Raw genomic sequence first — 26,813 nt, forward strand, 5'->3', positions numbered from 1 at the left:
ACTTCCCAGGGGCTTCTTCCTCTATCCTGTCTGAGTCTACCACAGAAATATAGAATATATGCTGACAGGATATATGAATGTAAAGCAGTGAGAAAAAGCGAAAGTAAAGGTTATGTTATAAGCTTCCAGAAACCACAAACAGTAATGTAAATTAGTAAAGGCCATGAATTCTGAGATGTGAAAGAATAGGGTCTTAAAGAAATTAAATTACATGTAAATTTAAAATATCAATAAAAGCAGAAAACATCACCCAATATGTTTTCCCACTCTTAACATGCTGTAGTAGACCTCTATTACTTTTGCTCCTGAGGAATCTTTTACCACTTGGTTTGTGGCAAAATGTGCCACAATTTTCCTTAGAGGAACTATCCCCTCTTCTACTCTGTTATGTACATAGGGTGGAGCTGAGTCCATCCCAAGCCCTAGGGGAAGCCATCTATGTCACTTCGTTCTAGAACTTCATATTTCCTTAAGGATTGGCTCAGAGATGAGCACATGGCCCAGTTGGAGCTAGTGAGACTTTGACTGGGTTGACTGAAAGAAAAGCAAGTGATCTTCCCTATTGGAAATTCGTTTATCTAAGAGGATCAAGAGGATCCAGATGCTGCAGCTGTCTTGCCGCTAAAACGGGAGAGCCTAGAATCATGGGGGGCCACCACAGTCTGAAAAAGAAGTGACACACAACAGAAGGTAAAGCTGAAGAATGGAGTGGAGCTCTAGTGACATTGCTTGGGCCATACTCCTTGATATTCTGTTATACAAGTCAATAGAGTCTTTAAACTTGAGGCCATTTGAGTTCAATTTTCTGTCTGACAGAAATGTTTCATCACGAAGTCTGTGAGGAGGACTAAGTTGTCAGGGGAGGGTATAGCTTGGTGGAGTGCATGCTTCACAAGCACGAGGTATTGGGTTCAAGCCCCAGTACCTCCTTTAAAATAAATAAATAAGCCTAATTATCTTCCCCCCAAAAAAGAAACCCCAAAAGAAAACAAAAAGGAGGAGTAAGTTGTGAGCTTACATCTACCCTACGCACCATAATGTTCCGAAGGAAGAGTCCAGAAGACTTGAAGGGCACTCAATAAAGTATGTACAACAAAGTAAGATGCCTCCACAGAACAAGCTGAACAAACAAGCTGACAGATTTAGGAGCTGAAAGAAACTGGGGGCAGGCAAAAAATGACTCTTCTGAGGAAAATTGGTGGAGGACAAGTGGACATCTTGTTCCTTTTCTTGAAGACTTCAGAAGCTAAGCTATTTGGGAAAGAATCAAAGGATAAAGAAGTCCTATTGGTAAATAAAGGAGAATGTTTCTGTGGATTTTTACAACCTTACATGAGAGCTTATTTTTCACTTTTTTTGAGAGAAGTTTTATGCCTTGAATTTTCAAAAATAATAGGTCAGAAATGGATAAAATGCACACTTCCTCAAGGGCTATTTGTTTCATTTTGTCAAGGGGGAGGTATCTCAACATAAAGTTATTTAGTGTGTGTGTGTGTGTGTGTGTGTGTGTGCATGTGCACGTATATATATGTGAAATGAATTAAGAACTTGAAGAAAGGATTGCAAACTCAAATATCTACACAGATCAGGCAGGTGATACAAATGAGGGAAGTGGGCTATTTGAGACAAAAGGATCAGTGGGGACTGTGGTGAATTGGAAAGCAAATATGCTACTCAATTCAGTTGCCCTGTGGGAATATGGATCCAGTATTGCCATAGCCACTGAATGCTCAAGCAAGCCTCAAAATTGGTCTTTTTACACGAAGTACCCTTACTTTTAAACATTGGCAACTATTATCTTGCTGTTGTCAACACTGTGCATGTCAAACAAATCCCTGCATTCGTTTATGCAAGAAATATTGATTGAGCACCTCCTATTATATTGCAGACTTTATTCCAAACACCAAGGATAAAAACAGTAAAGAAAACAAACCACATAGCTGCCCTCATGGAGCTTACCGTCCCGGAATAACACAGTAGGCAACACAGTTCACAGTAATGCTTCTCATGTCCTTCTTGGTAACATTTGACAAAAATAAAATTTCAATGGAACACCCAGGGAAGTGTACATATGTTGCCACATATGTCATTTTTCTTCCTCTAGTAAATAAATATTAATCGAAGTTACATCTCAATATTAATGTTATATTATTGTGTAACAGGATGATTATTATATTTTTCTAATTTTCCACTGCTTCTTAAGGAGGGTGAATATTGGTAAATTTAGGGCCTTTTATTTGTTGAGCCCCTGTGGGTCTGTATGTGAACTATTGTGAGCTAATATTCTGTGATCTTTCATCTCATCTGCCTCTATTCCTTGTATCCATTATCCTTTTCCACTAATTGGGTAACAGAGATAGGTATCAATATGCCCTGCCCTTGCTTACAGGATGAACCTGGCTTAGAACAAAGATGTCAGTTGAGTTGCTTACTGGATTTTGAAACACAGCAGACATGATAATTTTAAAAGCCAAAACATATTTTGATTTATAAGATTCAGTATAGCTGATAAAGAAAAATGTTCCTAAAATTCTAAAATTTATATACAGAACCAAAGCTGAGAACATGGAGTTTATATCATCAGCAATAAAGTGAGATTTTTGTTATGTTTTTTGTTTTTTGGAGTGTGGAATCCAGACCATGAGAGACCATTGTCTGGCTTCAGAAAGGTGAAGTTCACTAAAAACTGGCGTCTACCTTGGCAGTCTATCAGCAATGGTGGTGGGTGATGTTTAGGAAGACATACCACAGGGCAGCTTGTATATATCATACATACCTCAGCATGATGTCTGGAAAGCAACTATGTGCTCCAGAGCCCCACAAAAAGATTGAGACAGTGCTGATGGAACCAGCTTTGAAGATAAAAGGAGAAGGAGGAAGTGATAAACTCAAATCCTGCACTGACCACATTTAAAACTGGAGGTGATAAACAAGATTATACCGTATAGCACAGGGAAATATACACAAAATGTTATGGTAGCTCACAGAGAAAAAAATGTGACAATAAGTGTGTATATGTCCATGTATGACTGAAAAATTGTGCTGAACACTGGAATTTGACACAACATTGTAAAATGATTATAAATCAATAAAAAATGTTAAAAAAATAAAAAAATAAAGCTATATGCCATAAAAAAAACTGGAGGTGACTGAGTTACATTGACTTGGCAGGTTGAAGCCTTCTGCCATTTGTGAATATGGAATTCTTGAGCTAATTTGAATGACAGTAAAACAGAAGTTCTGAAGCTTCATATCTGACTTTTGGGACACTGCAATTTGTATCTGCTGCATGAGTTTTGAAGAGCTGAGGAGAACTTCAACAGTGCTGCTTAAGGAAGGAGCAAGATTTAAAGGTCCGGAGGAAAGTTCTTGGATCCAAGAAGACCCAAGTCAGCAAGACTGGACAGTAAGGAAGAAGACTGAAAGTGAAAAGGAAGGAGGGGAGGGAAGAATCACTGCCCTCCCTTGCCCAGTACATGTACACACATTGATGGTACAACTAGAGAAATGTGGGAGGATTTTTGTCATTTAATTCTATGCAACATGCAGTGTGATCCTTCCTGGGTTCCCACAAATGTTCAGTAAAACTCAAAACAAAAAAGCAAACAAAACAAACAACGATACATTCGGTATGCTCGGAATGATTATGAAAGCCAATGAAGGAGTCCAGTTTTGCGTCCAGGTTTGTGGGAGGCCAAATTATAGTCACATTATGCAAATGGGGTGTGTAGCCAATCAATGAGTTTGAAAAGTTAGTTATGGATGGGAGAGTTCAATATGGGAATTATGTCTCAAATGTCTTTGTACCTCAGCTGTTTAATCTGTGAAATGAAGATGATGATATCTACCATGTACAGTTGCTCAAAGGATTAGAGAGGTTTTTAAAATACCTAACATATGAAAAAGAATACACATATATGTATAACTGAATCACTATGCTGTACACCAGAAACTAACACAACATTGTAAATCAACTAAACTTCAATAGAAATAAAATAAAATAAAATAAAATACCTAATAGTGTCTTGCACAGCAACCGCCTAAGAAATGATGGCAATTACAATATTATACCTCATTGCATTTAGGTTTTTTTAAATTTAATTTTATTTTTAACACCTTTTTTGTGGTATGGTTCCATACAGTAAACTACACATATTCCAGACACACAATTTGATGAATTTTGATAGATCCATATACAATGTTCAAAATTTGACATTATTCTGCCATTTAAAAACTCTACCTTTAGCCCATATTTATCAAGGAGCTTGTTTCAAACTATATTTGTCAATGTCTTAATCAGCATAAATGTTTAATGAACAATGGAAGAATTCATATATTGATTACACCAAGAAAAAAACTGGCTTTATCATCTAACAATTAGGAAGATATCCAGAATATGTGTTTTATTACTTTAAAAAATCTTTATGTGAAGAAATAAGTTCAGACAGGTTTACTTAGCTACAGCTACACAGACCTCTTCCCAGTTCTTCAAACATATCTTTACTTTTATGCTTTAATCTTATTGAAGACTTCTCCTAGTCTTCAGAGCAGAAGGAAGAACTCCTTCCTTTGCATGTCCCTGACATTTTATTTATTCCTTTATAATGGCATTTATCATCTAGTGCCTGATATTATAAGCCATTTTTGTCTCACCTCTCAAAGAAGAATATTCTACATTTTATTCCTCTTTATACACTCTGCAAGTATCTTGTACCTAGCAGGTCTATTCAATATATCTTTTAACTTTAATAATTTTGATTCTTTCTTATTTACGTACTCAAAGAAATGCTGCAAATATATCTTCTTAAATAAAGTGATGTCAAGGCTTTAAAATAACCTTGGCTTTATCCTAAATGTGAGGATATTCATTTGAAGTCCTGTTATTAGCTCCAGACAATTAGGGAAATGGAAATAAAAACCATAAAGAAATGCTGTTTCACATTCATTAGGATGGTTAGCATTAAAAATTCAGATAATAAGAAGTTACGAAGAAATTAGAACCCCGATGCAATACTGGTGGGAATGTAAAATGGTGCAGTCACTTTGGAAAACAGTCTGACAGTTCCTCAAACCATTAAACATGGAGTTACCACATGACTCATCAATTCCACTCCTAGGTATACACCTGAAAGAAATGAAAATATATATCCATTTAAAAAATTGTACATAAGGATAGAGGGTACAGTTCAGTGGTAAAGTGTGCGCTTAGCATGCATGAGGCCCTGGTTTCAATCCCCAGTACCTCCATTTATAAATAAACAAAGAAACAAATAAATAAATAAATACAAACCTAATTAACCCCCCGCAAAAATAAAAAATAGACAAAAATCCTACAGGAATATTTATGGTAGCATTATTCATAATAGCCAAATGGTAGAAACAACCCAAATATCCATCAACTGATGAGTAAATAAACAAACTGTGGTATATCTGTACAGTGGAATATTACTCAGTCATAAAAAGGAATGAAGTACTGATAGATTCCATGACACGAATGAACCTTGAAAAATGTGATGCTGAAAGAAAGAAGCCAGACACAAAAGACCACATGTTGTATAATTCCATTCATATGAAATTTCCAGAACAGGAAAATCTATAGAGATAGAAAAAAGTAGATTTATGTTTGCCAGGGCTTTGGGAGTTGGTGAGGGGATGCCAAAAGGGAAAAGGAGGTGATAGCTAAAGACTATGGAGTTTCTTTTTGGGGTGACAAAAATGTTCTAAAATTGTGTTCATTGTTGAACAACTCTGTGAATTAAATAAAAACCCACTGAACTGTACATTTTAAATGAATGAGTTCTATGGTATATGCACTATTTCTCAATAAAGCTGTTAAACTCTGCTTTATCCTAAACCCTGAAAACACTAGTTTTAAAGCCTACTATTAGTCCCAGACAACTGCTTTTGATTACAATGCAAATGAGACAGCATGGTAAACTAATACATAAATAACATTTAAACACACAGCCTTAGTCATGGCGATGGATTTATTATTCAACTTTACTTGCTTATTTGCTGCTCCCTACATTTTATTCTCTTACTTTTTTTTACTTTACTATATGGGCTACTTGCCATCTCAGAAATCTGTGTCATTGAAATTTCTATTGGTCAGCAATAGCAAATGTCACGTTCTTAAAGGAAGGAAACAGCAACCAGGACCCTTGCTTATAGCTGTACAGTGTGTGTGCTCCCCTACTCAGGAAGTTGCCATTTATATAGAGCACAATGTCAGTGATGCCTCCTAGAACTGGGCAACGTGGTAACCTTGATAAAGTCTTCTTTGGTTTCATTGCCATTCTCCATTTATCTAGGATCAAGTTTGAGTTCTCCTCACTTCTCTTCACACCCACCCTCCAACATATCAACTGGTCTGTCATTTCTAGTGATAAATTTCCCCAATTCATTCTCATTCCATTCTCACTGCCACTGCCCTGGTTGCATTACACATTTTCCTTTCCTCAATTGTTACAATAGCCTCCTCACTGACCTTTCTACTTCTTGTTTTCTTCCTACTATATCCTTCATACCACAAGCAGAATTTTTTTCTAAAGATATAATTATGCCTTGCTGTACAACAGAAATTGACACATTGCCTATACATCAATAAAGATATAATTATGCCTTTCCCTGTACCAAAAGCTCTCAGTGCTTCCAGTTACCTACAAAGTCCACAATTCTTAACTTGTCATTCAAAGCCCCTCATGATCTCCTGTAACCTAATTTTAAAAATCTCATTTTTAACCAATTCTTCCCCATGTTCCATATTACAACCACATAGGTCTTTTCCTCAAACCCATCATGTACTTTGCTGCCTCCATATACCAGATCATGTTGTCTCTCTTGTTTATAATGCCCTTTCCATTCATTTCCATCTGTTTAAAGTCTACTGTTTCTTTAAGGCCTAGCCTAAATGCTACCATCTCCTGGATGCCTTCTCCCATCCTTCTTGGCAGAGTGAACAGATCTTTATTCTGAAAGTTCATGTTATTTTATGTGTATTTTTCTTGTCCTCATCTTATGGCTGGTATCATATAAAACATCTGTGTGTGGGTCCATCCTTTCTATCATGACCCTTCATCTCTCTTATTCATCTTTGAATATAGTAAGTGGTTTAAAAATGTTCAGTGAATAGAAGGAAAAAGAAATGGACCCCATGGGATTTGGGAAAGACAAAATGAGAGGCAGAGGAAAAGAAAGATCTGTATAAAAATACAATAAAATAAAAAGATATTGAAGCAGAAGCTGAAGGTCTAGTATAGGTTGGATACTTCAAACAAGAACTCAGAAAAGCTATGAGCTCCTATCATAGGAAATATATAATTGAGACTGATGATTCACATTTTAAAATATCTTTTTGTAGAAGTTGTTTGATGGTTTCTTAGAATAAAAAGGCTCACAACAGAAAATAAAATAGAGATGAAAGTAGATGTGTGAAATTGAGGCTATAGAAGGAAGAATAACTTATAAATAATATTTATAAACTTAAGTATTTCTTTTTTTCCCCCTTTAATTATAGCAAATCCAAAGTTGAGATCCTTTAATATCTGTTTACACATCTTCTCACAACTATAATTCATATGGCTGTGGTCACAAACATTTCCCACATCATCCATACCTCAATTGCCATAACATAATTTCTTATTCTAAGACTAGGTCTAATGGAGCCAGGCAGTTTACAAAGGAAAGGCAGAGACAAATTTATCATTTTAGTTTCAAAGACTGATACCCTCTTTTCATGATCTTAAAGTAATATTTATGAGATTACACACAACATTTTGTCCACATTACATTTTGGCAAGTCAAACCATGCCACTTCTTTGAAATTTGCACAGATCTGTCATTTGGTTAAAATAAAAGTGTGCCTCCAGGATAATAAGGATATTAATTACTGTTCCAGTTGACTAACAAATACTTTTTTACACGTAAGTGTATGTAATTTAAACATTTTAGAGTTCTCTTAAGAAAAATAACATATGGCATGTGGTACCTTTAATCTCTCTCAATTTCATCATTTAACATCTATGGCAAAGGTCAAAACAACTTTTAACTAGGCCTAAATGCTTAGAAACAGACGGTCATAAATATATGGAGCAAAGCATCCATGTATGTGCAGGAAACGTACCTTGGGGGCAGGATTTCCAGTTGAGAAAATCTGACAGATTGTAAATCCTAACCTCATGTCACTCTTAGATAAGGGCATCTGTGCCTAAGATGCAAGCTCTGGTATAACTTCTTGTAAGAGAAAAAACATACAAATCATTTCCAGGCATTGAAAAAAGACATCTCTGAGCCAACTTGGAACATATGAAACTTCTCAAAATAGAATGAAAAGAAGCATTTTACTTTATATTTCCATTAACTGTTCTCAAAGTGCATAAACCAAAGATATTTCAACTGAATATTCATTAATTTTATTTAAGAATTGTTTTGCTGTACGTATTGTGACAGGTGCTGCAGGGGACTCAAAGATGAGAAAAAAACACATAAATTGTGTTCTCTAGGTACTTAGATAGGTTGGGATAGGAAAAGTGAGAACTAACTATAATTTAAGACTGAAATCAATAAGTGCCCTCCAAAAAAGTCTAAAGCAGAATTGGGTCTGCATTAATTAGACATTCTTTTTTATCTAATATCACTTCGTTTGAGGTACTACCCCTGTATCAATTGATAGTTCTGAAGGCCATTGCAATAATACAATACATTTATTGCAATACATTATTACAATAATACATAATAATACATTAATACAATACATTATTGTGTCATCTTGCTCCCACCTCAGTCCATTCTCCCAGAGTGATCATGTGACACAAGCTGGTCAATCTGACTAGCCTATCCTGTGTCACAGTGATGGGTCTATGTATGGGCCCATGATGAAAGTAGGATGTCCTAAATATTTGCCTTCCTCTCTCCATATCTACTATCTACCCTTTTCTATTCTACTCTGACCCCTGGGAGGCTGATCTTTATTAAATACATTAATGGACTTATTTGCCCTCTGTCTTCTTGTTGGGTTCAGCCAATGAGAAGCCTCAATAGATTAAAATAAGGGAAGGAAATGAGGCCAGGGTATTTATTCCTATGGTTTCTACCTTACAAGTTTGCTGTGAATTGGCTACATCCCTCTGCTGAAGTCATAGTACCTGCCAGGTGGCTTTCTCCATATAGCTACCTTCTCTGGGCTCAGGTAACTCTTCCCACCTCTTACCCCTTCTTGTCCAGGGAGGATAATAGCTCTCTTCTGCTGTAACTGCTGCACAGTTCTTGGTAGGTTTCCCCAAACTCTAACAACAAATTGCCCAGATTGAGTGTGCCTTCAATTCCTGCTGGGACTCTGATAGACAGGAGCAATCAGATTCTTCCTTTATCCACGGAGGTAGGGGGAGAGAGAGAGAGATCAAGAGAGCTCAGGATGGTTTGAACCTCAGGATCCAGTCATAGACAAGCCATCTCCTCTCCTTGGCTATCTCACTTATTTGAACCAATAAATTCCCTTTTTGCTTGAGCTAGTTTGAGTTAGGATTCTATAACTTGCAACTAAAGTAGTCCTGAATAGCACAGGGTTTAAAAGTAAGAAGATGTATCACCTAGTTTGGGAGATCAGTAGAGCTTACATGAAGCAGGTGGCAGCTGAGAGGGATACTGCAGGAAATATGTGAATTGCACAGCAGAGATAGGAAAAACAAATGCTTTTCAGTGAAAGAAAACAATTTGAATAAAGACACGGTGGTATAACACCGTTCAAGGAAGAGTGAATTGGCCAGTTTTCCTGGACCATACAGTATAGGTAGTGGAGAAGTCATGGTAGATAAAGCTGGAAAGGTAAGACTAGGGCTTGACTTGAGCAAAAGGTTTGGGATGACGTGGGGACATAGATTTCTTGGATGTAGCAGCGGCAGTTCTCTCCATGAGACAGCAGGATTGAAATGTCATCTTTGGGTGGATTATAGTGCTTTCTTTTTTTACTAGCTACCTATTACTGAATAAGAAATCACCTTAGAAATTCATGTCTTAAAACAATAAACATTTATTATCTCAGTTTCTGTGGGACAATAATTCAGGAGCAGTTTAGCTGAGTAGTTCTGTTTGAAGGTCTCTCACGAGGTTGCAGGCAAGATCGCAGCTGAGATTGTAGTCATCTGAGAACTGCGAATGGAAAAGCCACTTCCAAGAAGGCTCGCTCACTCACATGGCTGCTGGCAGGAGGCCTTGGTTCCTTGCTGCCTGTGGACAGAAGTTACTGCCACACAGATCTTTCCCTAGAGTTGTCTGAGTGTCCTCATGAAGTGACAGCTGGATTTTCCCAGAGCGAGCGATCCCAGAGTCAGGTGGAAACTGCCATGTCTTAAATGACCTATCCTCTGAAGTTACACTCTATCATGTCCACAAAATCCTGTTTGTATACAGGTTAGCCAATTTTATGTGGGAAAGGACTGCACAAGGGCATGACTGCCAGGATGTGGGATCCATTGGGGTCATAGTGGAGGCTGGCTACCACAGTTTCAATTTTTCTATTTTTATGAAAACTTGGAATTTGTATACTGCTGTAGGGCAATTAGGACTGCAACTGAGGTTTCACCATTAATGCAGCTGATTTCATATGTGTTAATCATTCTGTAACGTTTCTCATGGACTCATGATATAAGCTTATATTGGGACCATCGTATGGAGGGTTTTAAATGCTGGGTTGAATTGGCATTTGTTATTTTATTTTCCATCCTTTCATGGTGTGATGATAACAAATATATCACTTAGAGCTCCAAACTTAATATTAAAAATGATAGAAACCAGAATTGCGATGGTAGTGTTTCCTAACTGAAGAAATGGGCAAAAAAGAATGAAACAGTTCTCCAGAGGTATTCAAAATACAATAGCTTTCTCCAGCCACCTAGAACAATTTGGCTATGAACTGGGCTGAAAGCAAAGGATTCTTCTTCAGATCTGTTCTCATTCTATGATTTCTTAGTCACTATTTAGATTTGAATTGGGATTGTATTTGAATGGTGATAATAAAAACCTCCCTCAGCTGTAATTTTGGGGTGGAGAAATAGTTGGCAGAGAACCGTCTGTAATTGTCTTATTCTGTACGACCCATGCGCTACTTTGTTTTTGGCTACATGGGTGTTTTTTAAATTATTTTTTTGTGGAATGAGATAATTAGGTTTGTTTTTTATTTATTTACTAACAGAGATGCTGGGAATTGAACCCAGGACCTCGTGCATGCATAGCATGTGCTGTACCACTGAGCTATACCCTCCCTTTAAAATCATTTAACTAAAACTTTTTGGTAGCAATATTCACCTAGGCTACCAGAAGGAAAAGGGATGTTATTGTAAGGATGCACTGGAGTTTGCCAGGATTGAAGGATAAAAAACAAAACCTAGTCAATCTTCATGGAACGGAGACCACAACTTTCCTCACAAGACCAGGAACTTGCTCTTTCTCTCATGGCAACTGTACTCCTCTTCATAGGTCCCTTCCACTCTCCTTGTTCTCTACCAGTTGACTTCCTCTATTATTTATCTTGATGATGGCCATATACAAGATGGATGCCTTACACAGTGGCTGCTCCAACCCACTTTACATCAAGACAAATCTCAGAGGAGGAGGGTATAGCTCAGTGGTAGAGTTTGTGCCTAGCACGCACAAGGTCCTGGGTTCAATCCCCAGTACCTCCATTAAAATACATAAACAAACAAACCTAATTATCCCCTCCAAATATATTAAGTAGACAATAAAAAGACAAATCTCAACACTTTCTTTCAGCTTCTATTATACTATATCTTCTATGTCATTTGTTTAGAATTTTCTGAACTGTGAATCTGATTGGCCTGGGTCATCTTTTTAAAATGGGTCTCAAATCTAGGCATAAATCTTTGCAAGCCATGGATTCTCTTGGGTCAGCTTTATTCTTTTTCCTCCAATCAACCGTGGTCAGAGACTTGAAGTCCTGTGGTATTTAAAACAGGACTGCTGCCTTTTGTTAATGGTGTAGAGGGGCTAGCTTCCATGAGAAGGTACAGTGGCAACGGCAGACATTGGTACTATGAAAATACAGAGACAATTCTTGCTTTTTAATAGGCATTTCATATATTTCTTTCCAAACTCCTATTCTGTACTTATACAGAATATAAAATATGGTTCAAATGACATCATATTCAAACTTGGCTCAAAGTTAGCCCAAACATGAAATAATTCTTTCTATTCTTAATGGTTTGAGTCATACCTAGACTTATAAAGCATTATTCTTGAGGATTAGAGCAAATAAAACGCTCTGAATCTTAGGTTATTCAACCATTTCCTGATAAAGACTAATTTAAAATGCTTTTGCATTGAGATAAAACATGCATGTATTATAGTAAAAACAAACTGTACTAATAAAACACTAATAATAGGAGTGACTACTAGTACAAACTGTAAAATACTTTAAATTTTTATTATGAATATTCGTGTCATAAATTCTGATGTGAGGTTTTGTCAGTAAACTTAGAAGGGAATAGCTCACCAGTTGAGATTAAATATCTCTTTAAATAAGATTTTTTTTATTAAAAATGAAAGATCAAATACAATTAAAAGGGAAACCATCCTATATTGCAGATTTCCATGTGTTTGTCTGAACTTTTTACTTTGGGCAACCATACAGAAAATTTACTACGTTCAAACTTTGGGGATAATAAAACAGAAGAAAACAAATTAATTTATTGAATAATGAAATGCAGATGAATAATCTTTTTACTTAATCTTGTCGATGTGTGTGCTTGAATCTGTTTAGACAATTCTAATTAACTGGATGTGAGTTTGATAAAATATAGGGAAATTTTGCAATCAGGCCACTGAATATTCAGTTTAATTATGTTGGTATGCACTTATATTTGCTTCTAATGCCAAGGATCCACTGGTAAAATGAATGCCTATTTTGTGGTCTGTTATGCAGAAAATGTTTAATCCAGTGTTTGATTTACTCTGTTAAATCTTCCTTATTGAATGTGCTTATTCATCCATGTAGAATTGGGTATGCTGCTTTCTGTTACTATGACATTACAATTAGACAGCTAAAAGAAGAACAGCAAGACTCCCTGTAAAGGTTCATGAAATTCCCACAAAATTATTCATAGTTTATTGTTTTGTTTTGTTTTGAAAGGACTTATGAAAAATTCAAATGTGTTCAGAATATTTCTGTATCAAAGAAACTGACAAATACAGTAGTTATCACAAATAATCATTTTGTTGCTAAAACAACTATCACTTAAAAACATATTTCTGATATATTGGAAATGATTGCTGTGATGACATTGATTGTCTTTTAAAGATGGGAATGAACATGAACTCAAAGTACTCGAATTTTATACAGCAGAAAATGGATGGAATAATATTTGTATTTATTTAAAGTGGAAAAGTATAAGTTGACTTCATCTGGCTATACTGTAAAACTCAGAGTTTGTATGTTTACAAAAGTACTACTTTGTGTAATTTCAGGTTGTTCTCCACTTTTAGCTATGCTTTATTGTCCAGAGTAATTGTGCTTGTGAATTTTTATTAGCACTACAGCAACAGGCTTAGAGACAAATTTTTTAATTCAAAGCAAGCTCTAGCACTAGTCTTAAATTAAAAAAAATTTCTTTGTAAGTCTGGAACTTGTAGTAAGGTATTAATAACCTACTTCCTGAATTGTTATTGCTTGGGTTTTTTTTTTATGGTGTTAAGAGATATACATTCATACAGACATAGCTATTTTCTAAGATGCTCTTATAAAGAACTCAGGGTATCGATGGTTTATGTAACACTCTTACTTTAGTTTATACTAGAAGATCAGTGTTTGGTTAGTTTCGTTATCTACACTATGGTAAGAATGAGATTCCAAGGTAGTGGATTCAATTTGTGTGTGCGTGTGCGTGCGTGTGTGTGTGTAAAATTATGTGACTGCCGCATTATAAACTATACTAATAACATGAAATCTGAGCAAGAGTATGTAATAGTTCTGGTCCTTCTAGCCCATTACCACTCCTAGAAAATTTTTTGCCACATCCTACTAATGATGAGGCAATAACATCATCTATGAAAACATAAGAAATGCCATTCCGGGTCAGATCAATCATTTGGCCTAGTGTTTCCCAAAGTGTATTCTGTGGTTTAAAAGTTATTATGAAATCCTCATAGTTCACATGTATATTTATTATAAAAGATTTGAAGAATCCTCCAGTAAAGAAACGATTTAACTTTAATTGCTTCCTAAATGTATTCGATCATGAAACTTCTATTAATATTCTGTGGAATTACTTTCCCTCCTAGAACACACTTTGGGAAAAAAGGTTAACCATGGCACTGAAAGGGATTTCATAGGGCAGTATTAGAGCTCTCCACTTCTTCAGCATTCAAGAAATATTTGTTAAGCTCCTATTCAATTACAGGCATTCTTCTAGATACTTGGGATAGTTCAGTGAACAAAGTTCCCTACCCGCCTACTACTACTTTTATAATCCTCGAACTTACATAAGCCTTTCTTAAATATGTTTATATGTTCAATTCCCAAGCCATCTTGAAGGGAAAGCATTTATATATACATTTTTTGAGAACAGATTATCTATGCTATGGTACTGCATGCCAATATAACTATTAACATAAAAAGTTATTTTTTGATCACATGAATTTAAAACCCAAGGGTCAGAAAAATATTTCAATAATCAATATGGTGTTATATGATTGCAAATAAGAATTAAAAAGTTCACCAGTCTGTAGGATAAAATCCAAATGAAAAAATGCAAAATCACCAGTGTATATAATTAAAATGTTGACAGATATTGCCAAATTGCCATCCAAAAATTTACAGCAATTTCCACTTTCATTAGCAGTGTATGAGTGTGCCCACTTCGCCATACATTTACTGATACCGTGTTATCAAATATTTTCATTTCTATCAACTGGATTGGTGAAAGTTGGTATTTCCCACATGCTCACAATGACTACTACTGCTGTTACTACTCCTACTACTAATAACATTTATTGAGTGTTTACTATCAGTCAAATATAATTTTAAGTATTTTATTTATTTACCCCTTATAACCACCTTGGAGGGTTAGTAATATTATTGTTGCTGTTTTACAGATGAGGGAAATGACATTTAGAGAGGATAAATAATTTATCTGAGACTGTTCAAACCTAGGAAGTCTGGCCAAGAGTCTGAACTCATAACCATTATCCTACATTGCTTCTCTAAGAAAAGGATGTTCACTGCAGAATCATTTATAGTATCAAAAGACCAGAAAAAAAGTAAATATCCATCAATAGAGGAATATTAAATAAATCATAGTGTATCCATATGATGGAATAATAAGAAGCCATTAAAAATAAGGCACCCATATATGTACTGAGAACACAGGCTCTCCCAAACATATTAAATGAAAAAATAAAGGTGTAAAGTAAGGAATAATGTTTAAAGCATGCTACCATTTGTGTCAAAAAAGAAATAAAAGGATTACTGCTCCCCTCACACACACAAACACACACACACATACACACACACACACAAACACACAATCTTAAGCAGGAATCACAAGAAACTGGTAACAGTGTTTATCTCTGGAGAGGACAACAGGAGGGCCATGAGGGCATGGAGACACCAGTATATCTCTGTATGACATTTTGTGCTGACTGAATTTTTTATTAACCACGTGTGTATTACCTGTTCAATTACAAACACAAAACCAGCTAATAAAACAATTTTGCTGGACAATCAACTCATTTGATTCCCATTTAAAATAGTGCTCTTGTGTTGTTTTTTGAAGGCTTCCTAAACCATATTATTCATCCATTCACAAAGCAGATTAAATAATTATTTATTTACTTTTGGCAAATAAAAATCTCATATATTTAAGGTGTACAATGTGCTGTTTTGATAAATGTTTACAGTGTGAAATGATTACCATAAGAAAACTAATTAACATATTCATCACCTCTCAAAGTTACTACTTTGTGTGTGTGTGTGTGTGTGTGTGGTGAGAACACTTGAGATCTTCAATTTTAGCAAATTTCATGTATACAATACATTATTATTGACTATAGTCACCATTCTGTACATTAAGTCTTCAGAACTTATTCATTTTATAACTGAAATTTTGTACCCCTTGATCAATATCTCCCCTTTTTTTCCTACCCCCCAGTTTCTGGTAACCACCATTCTACTCTCTGCTACTATTTTTTTTTTTAAGGTTCCATTTATTAGTGAGGTCATGTGATATTTGTCTTTCTGTGTCTGGCTTATTTCACTTAGCATAATGTTGTCCAGATTCATCCATGTGATTTCCTTCTGCTTCAAGGCTAAATAATATTTAAACCTAATATATATTTATATGCCATATTTTCTTTATTCATTCACTTGTTTGATAAACACTTAAGTTGTTTCGATTATCTTGGCTACCGTGAATAATGCTGCAATTAATATGGAAGTCAGATAGCTCTTCGAGATAGTGTTTCTATTTGCTTTGGATATATACCCAGAAGTGGAATATTTTTGAGTATTCCAGGCATTGAATGATGTACTGGAAATATAATGATGAACAATATAGGCACAGTCCTTGCCTTTGTGTATCTTACCGTCTAGGAGGATGGCAGATTTAAAACAAGTAATTGCATAAGGAATTAACTATTTCTAATCATGAAAAGTCAACAATGGCGGACTAAAGGGTGATAGGTGACCCAAGCTAGACTGAGGGACTTGCCAGATTATGTGTTGTTTCGAATGAACTGTGAAACGAAGATTAAGCTAGAAGAAAAGGGGAAGAAGGATAAAAGTTCACCTCAGGCACATGAAAGAGCATGCGCAAAGGCTCTGAAACAGGAAGGAACATGGGATATTACAGGAAATGAAGGAGAACCAATATGGCTGGAGCTTAGAGAGAGAAAGGTAAAAGGTGTAAAACCAGACTAGAGAGTTCAGCAAGGCCTTTTAGAACAAGTTTAAAATCTTGGAGTGGATTTTACGAACAATGGAAAATCATGAAAGTTTTAGGTAAAGGACAACATGATCAGATGTTAATTTTTTAAAGTTTACTCTACCTGCAGTGTGGAGAGTGGACTGGAGAGAAGCAAGTATGAATGAGGTGGCCAGCTGGGGTCAATTGTAGTAGTCTAGGGAAGAGATTACGGCAGCAGTCCAGATTCAGAGGTGGATATATTTACAACGTATCTTTGAGATATATCTGGCAAGAGTTGCTGATGAATTGGTTTAAGGATGAAAGAGAGCAATATATCAAAGATGATCCTTAAGTTTTTGATTTGACTAACTGATTAGAATGTGGTACCATTTCTAAGCTGGGGAACACTGAAGAGGTTTGGGAGTGGGGTTGAAATATTCAGAAAGTCAATATTGGACACATTCAGAAGAGATGTTGAGTAAGGGGTTGGATATATGGATTTGGAGCTCAAAGAAAAAGCATAGGATAGAGACCATTAAATTACTGGTTTGTAAAAAATATGATGCATCAGATCCCACAGTTGAATAAGCTTCTGAATATAAGGTAAATATTCAGGGAGTTGTGGTTTTTCAATTCAGGAAACCATTAAGTAAAAAATTAGTGTTACAGAGATTTAATAGGGTAGTCGATTTGTAAGTATCTGTCATCTCATTGTACTGTGACTTATCCAAATCAAATATCTCAGTTCTCAAAAATAAATGTTCTTAGAATAACAGAAAAGATAGCAATTAAGTTGCTTTGCTTTATCCTGTTTTACTGATGTTACCAAGTCCTATATTCATTTTTTACCTTGCAAAAAACTACAAAAATACATTGGAAAGAAAAGGTATTTTGAGTGTTTTCTCCATGCAGGGGCTTTATATTTTTCTAATGCAATAATATTTTCCATGCCCAGAGAGGGTGTGGTAACTTCTGAGAAAGGGTAGCTAAATATAGACTGGCACTTTTATCTTTCTGAGGGTTGTGCTCTCTTGTCTCGGGGGTAAAAAAGGATTTCAAATTTGGGCCAAGACATATTGGAAAATTAACATTACAGAGTAATTACTTATTTTGTTTTACTTCACTAGATTTAAACTTCATGAAGACAGGGGTTTTTGTCTGTTCTGTTCTTTGCTGTAATCCCAGCATCTAAATCCGTGTCTTGTACATAGTAGGTACTCAATGAATATTTAAGGATAATTAAATGATTTAATGAGTTGTATCTTCACTGTGTGTTTATATTTGTTAGAAAATTTCTAAAGTTAGATATAGTCATATTGTAAAGAATATATATATATACACACACACATACACATATATCTCCAAAGTAAGACAGAAATACTTCTATTTAATCATGTTTTTAACCACTCACTTATGGCTTCTCACTGTTAAAGGAGATTTTGGAAAGCTTCCTTTGTTTACCCTGGGGAAATCTATTAATTTTCATTTCCACTGCTGGTATTGAGAGTCTCACAGATCTCACAGATAAGATCTATTTCGCTTTTGATAATACTTAAAACTTTCTTTTCGTATCAAGGCAAATGACAGTGATTTACTGAACAATAAATCACTCCTCAGAGGAATCTCTATTACACAAAATATTCATCAAAGGACCCTACCACAAGAGAATTGTTCAATACAACAAGAGAATCCATAAAAGATATTAATAAAACATGTACAATGCTGCTAATGATTACTGCAAAACTCATCAAAATGCAGCAAAAAAAAACCCCAGTAAAATTCAGTTTTAAGGAATTTTCATGGAATTTAACAAGGTAACAAACATGTATTGAGAATCTTCAAAATATAAGACACATGAGAGTGATGGGCAGATATAAAGGTCAAGACTCAGTCCCTGTCTCCACAGTACTTACCATCTATTAAGGGAATCAGAACTAAGCTCAGTTCAGCAAACACTAATTGAATTCCTGCTATACACTAGGGTTATGTTAGACGCAGGGAGTAAAAAGACAAGGCACAGTTCCTGTCACACTGGGACTTATAATTTATTATATTGTGTATCTGGGTGTGTATTTTGGGGGATATGTGTAAGGTATAGAAACCAACATGGATGCAAATAATTTTCAGTGCAATATGGGAGGCTATGCAAAACGGCAGCACGATGTAGGGAAATTTAACCGAATAGAAGGAGGAGATGAAAAGAGGAGGTGGTGGAAGCAGTGCTGAATCTTGGGGATAAATGTTAGCTAGAGAATGGGCAGATCATACCACGCTGAAGGAACAACAGTGTGATTGGGGAACCAAAAAACAGCTCAGAGATCAGTCAGGTGGTTTAAGGGAAAGTCCACCACTGCACTCTTTCTTTGAATTATTTTGAAATTCTTATAATATAACTACACGATGAATTTCTGGGATCCAAAGGACCCTTTTTCACTCCCAGGCACCCTTCCCCTCTTTTTTGCTTTGGTATTGTCAGACAGCAAAGCATTTTAAATAACGGGGGTGGGGGTGTGGGTGGGAGGAGGCCGATCATTAAAATACTTACGAGACCTGTATTAGCTCTTTGGCATAGGCAATCTAAAACCCTTCATCAAATACAATTACTTTAATATAAAGGCCATTTTATTTTGATCATTTCTGCGGTATCTTATCTGGAGAATCTTGTGTAAACTCCTTGTATACATATAGAAAACCAGATTCAGAATCAATAAACCCCTATCAACCAACTCCGATGCTTTCTTTTCTTTTTCCCTCCTGTGAAGCAAGACAAATTTTGCAAATATATACTGCCAAGGTGGTTGTTTGGACTAAGTAGAACAAATGCATACGCAGAAAGGGTTACATTCTGGCGAAACCAGGGCGAGTGATTTTTCCTGGGTTTTCATTGGGAAGACATAGAGACAAAAAAGATAAGGGATAAAGTTTGAAGGTATTGGTGTGAAAAATTATGCTTCGGGGGCCAAAACGAAAGTACAGACACACTGGGGGAAAGAGACAGTTTTCAGGCTGGAATGAAAATTTCCTTTGTTCACGGAGCAGTCCCCTTTCAATTTCACTCCGCCCTCCGTGTCTCCGAACAATTCTTGCTTTATCATTGACTAGGGTCCCAGGTCTTCCCACATTCATCCTAGCTGTCAGAGTAAAAATGTACATCTCTTTTCTACCCCAAATCTCCAGGCTAAACGCGCTACAGCACTCAGCCCGAAAAATGAACCGGGCTTTTAACATTCGCCTAAAACACTTCCAGTGTAACGCAGCAGCTGCCTACCTGGACCCGCCACCCAAGAACTACAATACCCAGAATGCAGTGTTTTCTCTTCCGCCTTCTATCACGGCAATGCCTAACTTGATCTCATTTCCCCAAGCGATAGTCACATGACACGTTTCCTGTCAAGATGGCGGATAATCTCCCTTCGGAGTTTGATGTGATCGTAATAGGGACGGGTATGTGTGGCTCTGGTACTCCCTGGACAAAGTGTAGGAAGTCTATCCCGTTCCTACCTTCTCTGTCAGTGGCGAGGGTTGACGAGAAATGTTGGGGGTCGAGCGTGGGACGGCGGACGGAAAGGAAGTGAGGTAGTCTGGAGTCAGCGCGGGACTTGGCAGCTCCAGGGAGGGGCTTGGACCCGCGGTTCTTAGCGCCATTTGAGTAGGGGTCGATCTGGTCGATGCCGATTGCTGAGGTTGGTTGCTGCGGGTGATTCCTGTTTTCCTTTAGGGAGGTGGGTTTGCAGTGTCGTAAGAACGGAGGGTCGGGATTTTATCAATGGAGATACTTTTGACATGACATTATGATTTCCTCCTTGTTGATTTCAAGGTGATATTCCCCATCATTTTGTTTCTCCATTTCATAGGACTTTTTCATATATTTTTATAACCCTGGGGTGCAGTGCAGTTTGTTACTCAGTTGTTGCCCTGTGCGTTTTAATTTACTAAAGTGAGGAAATGGATTCTTTTCTATTGCGTTGAGAAGCCTAGGGGGTTGTAATTTGTTGAGGTAGCCATTATTCCTGCTTTATGGTGCTGAAAGAAAAGAATTTTGCTTTCTACCACCCACCTATCCACCCACGGCTAAATGAACTGAGAACAGGCGTCTGTGAGTCCAGTGCAGGTGTGTGACCTTTATCTTCCCCTTGGTTTCCCATCGTTTATTCTACATGTTTTGGGTGGTGCCTGAACTCCCCCTGCAATTTCTACTTTACAAATTATACGTACAACACGTGGTAGAAGACATTTGGCAGCAGTTTGTACTTTGTTTTTCTTAACAGTGAAAAACGTGGATTTTAGATGAGGTGAAGTAGTTTGTTGGGTGCGGTTTTCGCCTATCTATAGAACGTGGTAGGTTGGAGAAGCTCTGGTGGATGAGACCCTGTCCATTTTGTTAATGAATTCAGTTCATTGTCTTCTCAAACAGTAGGAGCAGCCATGTTTCCAGGTCGGGGGTAAAAATAATAACTACCCATTTTCGAATGCTTATTACCTGCTAGTCGATGTGCTAAGCTCTTTATAAGCCTTATGTAATCCTCAAAACAACCTTGTTAGAGTAGGACTTCTCTACACTTTATAGCGGAGGGAAAAAGGGCTTAGAAAGGTTGCAGTTTGCTCAAGATTACACAGCTGGTAAATTTCCAAAGGCCCGTTCCATCTCAGAAGGAGAATCATTGATCCTGACCCCCAGAGTTAACTCATATTAATAGAAATAATTAGGAAAACTTGGTTCTAGACCTTGCTTGGTCATTAACTAGCTGTGTGAATGCTGGAGGAAGCACTTAATCTCTCTAAGCCTCAGTTTCCTTGTTTTTGAATATAGGGAGGGTAAACTAGATAGCCTTGTTGGTGTTGTCTAACCCACAGTTCCCTTATTCTAGTTGCACTTGGGTAATTGTTCTCAAAACAGCTAGTTGCACTTGGGTAATTGTTCTCAAAACAGCAAGGACATGTTTATTCTCAACCTGAAAACTGCGTGGCTACAGATAACCTTGCTGTAGCTGCTATGAACAGTTTGTTGGATGATAGCTGGAAGGAGTCAATAGACTATTCTCTCCAGTCTATCCTAAAACTTTAAACATCCATTTTAGAATGGTTGTTATACCATACTTGGGTCCTGTGTTACTGCGTTTTCTTCTTCTTGTTACCTCGGAACTTAGGGTGGTTTAAAAATTATTTTGAATCATTAAGATATTTTTTCTTGATTCAAATTTTAATTGATAAGAGTTCTAATTCTTCTTTAAATATTAAGTGCTGTTAATTCTTATGTAAGAAATAGTTTGCCTTCTAGTTCAGTTCATAGTATGGACTACACTCATCCTGTTGGAGTCTGTTATGATAGAGGTAGGAAGATTCTGTGAGTGATCCAGAAAATTGCATCAGGAGGCATCTGGTATATTTGGAAAAAAAGATTCATTTTAGACTTATACCCATGAGAGTAATGTTATTTATCAAAGTATGAGAAGAACTTATTTGAAGTTGAAAGTTTTTCATATTCCTTAATGAACACATTCTGATTTATCAAGCACATTGCTTACATTTATGATATGAAGCTTTGCTTTTAGGTATGTCAAAGTGGAAAAATTGGATAAAAGTCATTTTTAAAATAGATGAATCTAGTAACTCCAACCGTTATTTAATAAGAGAATAAAAATTATCTTTAATGTGTTTGGAATATTTCTTTTCCAAAATAGTTTGGTGAGAGTAGCCTTTAAGATGTGTTTACCTTACTAACTGTACTAGCTTGAGTAAATCATAGAAAAAGCAGTATTTCAAAGATTCAGTTTTACTAACAAAAGTGAAATTAATCATGCATGTATCAGAAACATGAAGAAATAGGCTCTGCGATGCAATTTTTCTTTTAGCAGATTTACTTCTAGTTAAAATGTCATCAAGAGACAGTTGCTTCATCAAGTAAAATCTGTGGATAATATGATAAATCTCTTTGACCTTGGCTAATTTGTATTTCTTTTCATTCTTCATAATGCAGTGTTTTCCTTCAGACCATGTTTTGAAGAGATTAGGGGAAAATAAAGTTTTGTATATATTTTCTTAGTTAAGCCCATTTCCTTCTGATTACAAAATACAGGAAACACCGAAAGGCAGAGGAATAAGATAATATACTTGAACCATGGAAAATACAGAACAAAATGGAATAAAGAAGGAGGACCAAATGGAATCTCAAGGGAGAGGACAAAAATGGATATAGTGATAAGTGTCTAGAAGGTACCAGTTTGGGTACACAGTTGTCTTTTTTTTTTTAAGACATCTTGCCATTTAAAAAGACATTTGAATGATCATTTTGTGGGTTACAGCAAAGCATTATAGGTTTCAGATTGAAAATAGTACCAGTAGCATAACACCTCACTGGAGGTGACTTATCTGGCGACCTGTGTAATCTGTAATCTGCAGCAGAGCCAACAACTCAACAAAAGGGTGGGCAGGATGGAAGTTACAAGAGTTATGTGATAATATCAGCATGCTTCTTACATAGGGAAATTCCTAATTACCTGACTTAGAGCATATTCATTCTTATTTTAGAAATAATTCCAGCGTGCTGAGAGCATATATGAAGCATCCTATTGGAAGATACAGGAAATGTTATCAGCTTCTGCAAGAGCTGTGTTTGGGGTCGGGGGGTATCATTAAAGAGAAATGATAGTTCATGTCTTTAGGGGAAAGGGGAGAGACAAACACCTAAAATGCAAACCTGTATCAGACATCACAGTGGCCTGGAACCATTCAGTGAGGTGACACTCATTTTTTTTAGGGTATTCAGCCCACATTTACTGAGAACCTAGTCCCTGCCCCGTGACATTTCCTGTATTTCCTATTCTGAGAAACTGTTTGTGGTTCCTGACAGTCACATCCTCAGAGCTGTTAGAAGACAGCGTGGGTTTTTCATTGCATCCTTCTTGCTCTCTGAAGACCACGTAGAGATTCATTCCACACCCTCCCCTTTCTGAAGTACACCACACTCATTGTATTTTGGAGTTATTCCCCTAAATGGACAGAGGAGTAGGCTAGTTTAAATTTTTTTCCTGCAGAGGATAAATTAATAGATCCTTTTTGATTTAAGAGTTTTATTGCTGAAGATTCTGTGGAAAGAAAGGAGATAACAGAAGTAAACATGGGGGAAATTACAAGGGGTATTGCTCCTAAATCCTGACTACCTTGCTAGATGGTGCCCAGTGTAGGACCATAGTAGATGTGGCAGCAGGGCATAGTGGGCGTTACTTGACCTTCCTCCTGGGTGACTTTGGGCAAATAGCATAACCTCAGTTTGTTTATCTCTAAAGTGAGAGACTTGAATTAGGTGACCTCTAAGGTAGGCATCTACCAGTTCTAGAATTTACCATTGTGTGTGCATACTCCTTATGACCCTGAGTCCTTGAGAAAAGGTTCATAAAAAGATTTCTTGGAAATGATAAGCTGCTTTCATCAGGAAAGGTCATGTAGGTAGTATATTTCCATTCCTTGAAGTTGGTTGAGAATTAAAACTTTTAAGGTGGTTAGCCTTGGCTGGCAGCTCCTTGACTATAATGCTTATGATGGTGGTGGAGTAGCTTCACTTTTCTGAACGTTGGGAAATAGTAATGCTGCAGGAGGTTTTCTGGAAACTGATTTTTCCTAAATAACTATTTGTGCTAGACTCCCTGCCAAGTGATTTCTCATATATGTATCTTATTTAATCCTCTCCAGGGTGCCTGTATATGGTTCTCATATCACAGGATGTCCATGTTTTCTCTGCCTGTATTTCCAAAAATCCATACACCTGTGGTCTGGAGCAGAGTTTTTTTTTTTTTTTAATTGCAAGAGGCCATCTATTTGTGGATCATGAAAGCAATTCTAGCATTAAAAATAGAGGTAGAATAGAATACATCAGAATATATTACACGTAGTAAGGATAAGTATAGCTTTATTAAACACGTATTTCATGTGTGTATAATAGATTACTGGTTTTTTTGCAGGTGGTGAGGTAGCCAGGGACATAAAGTTTTAAAGTCTAGAGAATATTGATTACTTGAGTAACATAGTGAGTAGGAAAGAAAGTAGTATCTCAAAAGTCCTTTAGTTTTACAAATGCTATACCAGCCATATATTTTATTTACTTTGACGTGTATGTGTCTCATTTGAGAATATAGGGTAGTGATTGACGAGGTGGCTGTGGAATCGGACAGACTGTGTTTGAATCAGCTGTGCATCTTGTGCCACCTCACCCATGTTCTTGACTATCTATGTTTCAATTTTCTCATCTCTAAAAGAGAATAAACCTCACAGAGCTGTGTCGCACAGTCAGTGGAATAATTCTGTAAAGTGCTAAGTGCTCAGAAAACATTGTTAATTTTTATAGCCCATCATACTATCTCGTGAATGCTTCCCCAGGAAGGGCTTGTGCTTTTACAGAGAGCAGTAGAAAGATTCAGGTAGCTGAGTCATCTTCCTCCTCTTCCCATTGTCTGTTTGGTGGGAAAGACCTTTGTGTGTCTGTTACCACTGTTTCTATGAGACTTCTTATCTGATGATTTTCTTTCCTTTTTTTTTTCTTTTATTCTGTTTTGTTCACCAGTTTGCATTGTTTGTTATTTGTTTTGCTTAAGGCTTTTTTTTTTTGCATTATTTTCTGTTGGGATAGTGGTGTTTTCTTTCTTTTTTATTGAAGTATAGTCAGTTTACAATGTTGTGTCAGTTTCTGGTATATGGCATAATAGTTCAGTCATACATATACATGCATCTGTTCGTTTTCCTATTTTTCATTATAGGTTACTATAAGATATTGAATATAGTTCCCTATGCTATACAGTAGAAACTTGTTTTTCTATTTTATGCATACTAGTTAGTATGGGAAGGGATAAATTTGGAGTTCGAGATTTGCCTAAAGGTTTTGAACAGATTTATCTTCTTTGAGGCATAGTATGAAACTCTTCCTTGCCAGTATAAGAATGCTGAAGGAGCTATAGAGAGCCTACAGGTTTTGCTGTTCTGAAAAATGCTTTGCAGTTCTCCAGGCATTTACTGATGGAAAAGTGTGCCTTTTCTACTCTTGGTACCTAGAAAAGTAAAGGGAGTTATGTAACTCTGGAGAAGACTCTCTGGGAGAGGCTCACCCTTCCCTATAAATCATAAGTTGGAGCCAGTCCCTCAGAGAGAGCCACATCTGTTACCAGAGTTCTCTCTGCAGCATCATTTTCATCTCCCATGTCTCATGTCATTTTCTCATTTGCTCCAGTGTTCTCACGATGTTTTGGAGAACTCGGGCTACAGCAATTAAAATCAAATACGACTGCTCACCATCACATTCTCATGTTTAACATAAAATCCCAATGCACAGAAACAATTATAATTCCACATAATTGATCTGTTACTCATGCTAAATCATCTGCTATTCAGTTTCAGTGCAGTATTTTAGGCTGGGCCTGCTATATGTGGAAATGGTTTAAAAGTCAAATGGGCTAAAAATCACCTTCAGTTCCCTGTTTATATTAATATATATTACTATATATATATATACACACACATACACTAGAGCGATTGGAGACATTTGGGAGATACTTAGTTGTGACCAACAAAATAGGGCTACTTTGAAAGATTGATTGTCTTTTTTGCTTTTCTAATAATCTTATTAAGGGCAGTGTGAAAAGAGACAACAATTTATCACACACTGATTTCTCAAAGCATGATTATGAGAGCTATCATGTTATCATAATGAGACTATTTTAAAAAATAGTTTGAAAACAGACAGGTGACCAGACCAGGGACAGCTTTGACAGTGTGGTGCTTAGCATGAGTGTTTGATCTCATTGTATTTTACCAAGAGTTTTAAGTTGGTAATGTCATACTGCTTGACTGATTTAGTTTATATCACATTTAGAAAAGTACTAACATCTGCTTTTTCTTCTGAGTAGTGTTCATACA

At 36.5% G+C, this 26,813-nt stretch overlaps 1 protein-coding gene and 1 non-coding gene across 3 annotated transcripts in view; both read left to right on the forward strand.

Moving 5' to 3' along the window:
* Positions 1-11,605: 11,605 nt before the first annotated feature.
* On the forward strand, positions 11,606-11,678 carry TRNAA-AGC (transfer RNA alanine (anticodon AGC)). Its single transcript has one exon. It is a non-coding gene; the product is annotated as a tRNA-Ala (tRNA).
* Positions 11,679-20,295: 8,617 nt separating this feature from the next.
* The window catches only part of CHM (CHM Rab escort protein), a 151,114-nt gene continuing 144,596 nt past the window's right edge, over positions 20,296-26,813 (forward strand). For both annotated transcript variants that reach the window (XM_064483002.1, XM_010983756.3), the window contains exon 1: positions 20,296-20,354. In XM_064483002.1, coding sequence (XP_064339072.1) covers positions 20,306-20,354 — 49 coding nt within the window. In that variant the 5' untranslated portion in view covers positions 20,296-20,305. The remainder of the gene's footprint in view (positions 20,355-26,813) is intronic.

The sequence above is a fragment of the Camelus dromedarius genome, chromosome X (assembly GCF_036321535.1).
Source record: "Camelus dromedarius isolate mCamDro1 chromosome X, mCamDro1.pat, whole genome shotgun sequence".
Lineage (NCBI taxonomy): Eukaryota > Metazoa > Chordata > Mammalia > Artiodactyla > Camelidae > Camelus > Camelus dromedarius.